Source organism: Cibotium barometz, chromosome 5, assembly GCF_041138505.1.
Source record: "Cibotium barometz isolate CiBa-2024 chromosome 5, ASM4113850v1, whole genome shotgun sequence".
Classification (NCBI taxonomy): domain Eukaryota; kingdom Viridiplantae; phylum Streptophyta; class Polypodiopsida; order Cyatheales; family Cibotiaceae; genus Cibotium; species Cibotium barometz.
The window spans coordinates 47,054,952-47,059,851 of NC_141050.1; the positions used below are offsets into that span (position 1 = coordinate 47,054,952).

Here is a 4,900-nt window from a genome sequence, read left to right on the forward strand (position 1 = left end):
TGCAGAGATCAGCACAGGATGAGGGGGAGATTACAAATTAAGTCACGCATGAGGTGGGGTTTTTTTGGAGGTGAAAATCTTGTGTGAGAGGGTGGGGTTTCTTAGTGTTGCTTGAAGGCTGTGATTTGTCCCAGATGGGGGGACGGATCATGTGGATAAGGGGTAGAAAGCCCTTGTGGGCTGCTAGACTCCTTACTCCTGGGCCTGGCTCTTTTGGAGGGATTTTAGGGAGGTGGATACAAACATGGGGTCCTCACAAGTACCGTCTCCTCCTACGTATGCAGAGTATGTGCTGCCTCTAAGCTTGAAAGGGATTGGATCAGCATCTGCACTATAGACCGGCATCTTACATTACTCTTATCTGCCGGGATTGGTGCACATCCTTTGTCATGTTTACTTAATGAATGCCAGATAACCATAAAAGAGTGTAGGAATGATGATGCACAGTGCTGCTTTGCAATCGATACTATCATAATGAAGGCACATATGGGTTCTACTAATAAACCAATGTATGGTGATTGTGCCATACTGTATCGTCGTCAAGTAAGCTTTTCAATTCCACCATGGTCTTCTGGTTTGGGGGATGCACCTTTACTTAATGTCCTCTTTCAAATATGGGGGTGAACAGACCAGTTGCGATTTTGATGTGTCTGACAATGAATTCTTACTTCCGTGTAGGTGACAGGGAAGGTTTTCCAATCAGCATTAAGATCACGCAAGATTCCGTTCAACATTCATGGTGTTGCATTTTACAGGAAGAAGGTAACAGTGACATCAGTGTTATGCTCCACATTTTTTCCTTGTGCAGGTTGAGTTGCTGCATGTTAACTATTTTTTCCTTGTGCAGGTTGAGTTGCTGCATGTTAACTATTTTTAAAGTTTTTTTGGCAGATAGTCAAGACTGTTATTGCCATGCTTTGGACAGCCTTAGATAGTGAAACCATCTATTGCAGCCGGGTCTACAAGGCTCTCCATGGAAGAGACAAGACTGAAGCAAAAAAGGTTTCCTTTTCCTTTTTCCCTAGCTTTTGATCATCAAGGTCAATGGTTTTTTTCTTATATTGTTTTTTGCGCACGATCCTTCTATAATTTACAAAAAGGAGATATCTCTTTGTTTTTTCAAAGTAAAATATTTATAAGAATAAAATAGAAAATCAACCTCAGTTACATGCCAATTGATTAGAGTAGTCCTTTTAAGCCCTATCATATTTGTCACAGAGTCTAGCATAAGTAATGTAAGTGACCAAATTAAGCAAATGAAATGGGACAATCAGACAGTGCATTAATTAATTACATGCACACATAACACAGGATTGAGTCCCAACATCAAGGACTCCCCATCTGCCTGACCTCCCTGCCTTGTCGGTGCCCGTTGCCAATTCTGCATGGTGTTGTGGTTCTTGGGCATTGTTTGACCCAATGTTGTGCACCTAGTCTACCATGTGCAAACTCTAACCTAGTTTCATAGCCACTCAACAATCTATTTGGCAAGTAAGATTAATAATTCAAAAGTGTTCTGGAAACAAAAATACTATACATTAAAATTGAAGGAGCATTGCTCACTTCAAGGCACTTGAGAACTATTGGTTCTTCAATACAACAACTTGCTGCCCTCATTGCCAACAAGAAGGCTGTCCTATTCTCTAGTCTCATGCCCTTGTTTTAAGTTTGAGGGGGCTAGTTTGGGAGGTTGAAGAATCACATGTGTGGTCAAGCTCCTTTGCTTAACTGTGATCTGCTGTATCATGTCACATATGCATGGTTGTTTCTCGTACCGGTATGAACCTATTCGTACCGTAAAGTTCGTACGATATGGTTCCGTACAATATTGTATGGTTTCGTACAGTACGAGTTTGTTTGTTTGTTTGTTTTGTCCCCCCCCCCCCACCACCACCGCCTTGAGAAATAGATCCCAAATGCTCAACAAAAATAGAAATCGTGCTCAACGAAGATCTCAAATGCCCGCAATACTTTGCAACTTTCATGTCCAGTCAGCATTCCATATGGGGTTGTTGAGAGGCCCAAAAAATATGGCAAGGTAGATTGGTAGTGTACACTTGATTGGTAGGATGAGGAGAGAATCTTGCTACATCACTTGGAGATCCCTGGTATATGTAAGCTAGACAGTTAGATCCTCAAGTTATGTATGAGGGAGAAGATTTGGATAGGGCCATTTTGATCTACAGAGGAGTCCGTAAACCTATCACCCTAGATGCACTGCTCGTATCTGTGCAAGGACGGTCCCTTAGTCATAAACACTACACTGGGAGACCTTTGGTATCGCATTACCCATGCAAGCTCTTTTTTGGAGACAATTGGGAGAGACACATCTCCATGTTCTAGTTCCTAAAGCATTGTGGACTCCTCCTTCCCCCCACCCCCCCTCCTCCTCTTCCCTCACATCCAAGCTTGAAGCTCCATAGTTTGTAAGTGTTAAAAAAAAACCATATTTTATCGTACGGTATCCCAAAATTTCATGTTGTACCAAAAATTTCCATACGGTATTGTATTTTCGTACCGTGACAACTACGCACGTATGGTGTGATCTTTGCACCTCCTTGACTCCGAAGGGAGGTTTGTTTCATGTGTGTGTCCACCTTTTGTAGGTGTACCCGAGGATCTCATAGACCCATTGGTCTTTTAAGACATTTAATATAACTTTCTTTCTTTCTTTCTCTCTACCCTTGACCACATCTTCATCCTCCGTGCCATCATCGAACTTGAGCAAGTTGCCCCGCCTCTGTGAGTTGTCAGTCCACATAGTAGATGGGCCCGATAAAGCCTCCTTCGCCTTTTTAGATCAAGATCGCTCTAGGAGCATTGGGTGCTACACTAATTGTAACAAAGAAAACATCCTCCCAAATAGGAGGCATGAGAACTGGCTTGCTGCTAATAATATCCTTCCAATGCTTGGAAAGCCTTTTCCTGTTCTTCTCCTTGAGAGAAAGGGTTAGTATGCCAAAGTATAATAATATGATATTTAGTCTCGCTAAAATTTTCTTATGATTCTGATTGAAGTGGGGCCTCTACCTTTGCGAGGTCCATCTCCAAACCATCATTTGATACTACATGTCCCAGTAGCACAACCTCCTCCAACTCTAGTTTGTCACAATGTTGTTGAAGTGAGGAGCAAGTACAAAAATAATCTAGAAACATCCTAGTGAACTTGCCAAGATAAGGCTCAAATACCACACACAAAAAGTGGCGGGGTGTTTTGTCCGAAAGGCATGACTTGTACAAATACTCCCCATTAAGGTTTTTGCTTGATCTTCTTAATGGATGTGGATCTGGAAGTAGCCTGCATAGCTGTCTCAAACTGAGTACATTTCGTGACCAGAAGCTTGTTTGAGGATCTTGTTGAGAGGGAAATGATCCCTTTTGGTACACTTGTTAAGGGGTCGGAAATCAACACTATGTGCCACTCAATTTGTTTTTTCGGTGTTATCACAACCGGAAAGACTCAATGATAAATGAATCCGGCTTCTAGAAGGTTGGAGATCTCCTTCTAGCGTGCTTCTTCTCTTACCTTCCCCAATTTGCGTAGCTTTTGGATCATGGGTTTCCTTCTTGGCATTAGATCAATCTTATCTTTCATAACAAAAAATCGGCCTTAGTTATGTGTAATGCGAAGCAAAGAGTTTCAGAAATCACTAAAGGCATGTATAGAACCACTCTCTCTCTTCAGAAGATAAAGTGGGATCAAGTATCTTACCATTGTGCTTCCTTTGCTCCTCTTTGTTGACCTGTGGTTGTAGACACCTTGAAGCCTCAGCTTCTGTCACATGCATCCCGCACTTGGATGCCACGTAGACATATCTATACAGAAGGTGCAGGACTTGTGGTGGAAAACTGGTCCCATGTGAGCCCAGTCCGGGACGAGTCAGCTAGGGTTCCACTCCAGTCGTCTGAGGTCAAGTGTGCATTGTCCTGCACATGCGTCCAAGGTCAGGAGTGCATTGTCCTGCACATGAAACAGTGCTAGTCCGCGCTGTGAGTCTCCCTCTGGAATGATGTCAGTGGTTCTGTGTATCTGGTATGACACCTGTCATGTGCACAGTGTGTATCTATCGTGTGCTACACGCACACAAGACTAGCAAGGCTAGCTTCGAGGTTTGGGGAAGCTTGGAGCTAGGCAGGTTGATTGGTGAGCTGAGTTAGGGATAGACTAACGGGCGGGCACCCAGGTTATGGACAGGCGGGCACCCAAGTGTGGACGCTCGATGACTGGCCAAGAGCCTATAAAAGGGTGGCCAAGGTTAGTCATTAGTTCATAGAGTCTCGCGTGTCTTTGTGAGAGCTCTATGGTTAGGAGCTTGGATCTAGTGTAGACGTGCATCTGCTTTATGCAGCCGAGGCCGGCAGCAGTCTCGAGGCCCGCGAGGGGCGGTATGGGACGTCACGAGGTAAATATTGGTCAGTACGTCCATCTAGTTAGCTCAGCTCGTGGCTCGGTGGGGACAGCCAAGACTTGTGGGCTTGCCCACGGTTGTCAAGGTTGGGAGGTGAGTCAGGCCTGCACCCCCTTCACGTTTGTTTGGTTTGTTCGTAGGTTTTGAGTCTTGTACCATGAGCGTTCTTCGAGGAGATCCTATGGGGATTTGACAGTGGTATCAGAGCATGCCTCGTGAACAAGCAAGTTGGTAGGTAGAGGAAAAGAGGTCAAAGAAAAGGTATGAGTTCGAGAAGCTTGTTGTTTTTGTGAGTATACTGCTGTTTTTTCAGATTCAATATGTTTCTTTGCATCGTAAGAACCCATGATGGGGATTTTGGTCTTGTAAGGGTTGTTTTCTTTGCAAGAAGAGGGACTATGTGTTTTTCAACTGTATGAACAGTTGAGACAGAGGGAGAAGTGGTAAAAGCATGTCGACTGTATGTAAGAGAGAGAGAGAGAGAGAGAAGT

At 43.9% G+C, this 4,900-nt stretch overlaps 1 protein-coding gene across 1 annotated transcript; it reads left to right on the top strand.

Annotated features, from left to right (window-relative positions):
* The first annotated feature begins 227 nt into the window (after positions 1-227).
* Positions 228-1,746, top strand: LOC147638566 (ATP-dependent DNA helicase SRS2-like protein At4g25120). Its single transcript, XM_086795989.1, has 3 exons — positions 228-543; positions 679-762; positions 892-1,746. The coding sequence occupies exons 1-3, from the start codon at positions 475-477 to the stop codon at positions 1,030-1,032; spliced, it is 294 nt and encodes a 97-aa protein (XP_086652115.1). The 5' UTR covers positions 228-474; the 3' UTR covers positions 1,033-1,746.
* Positions 1,747-4,900: the final 3,154 nt, after the last annotated feature.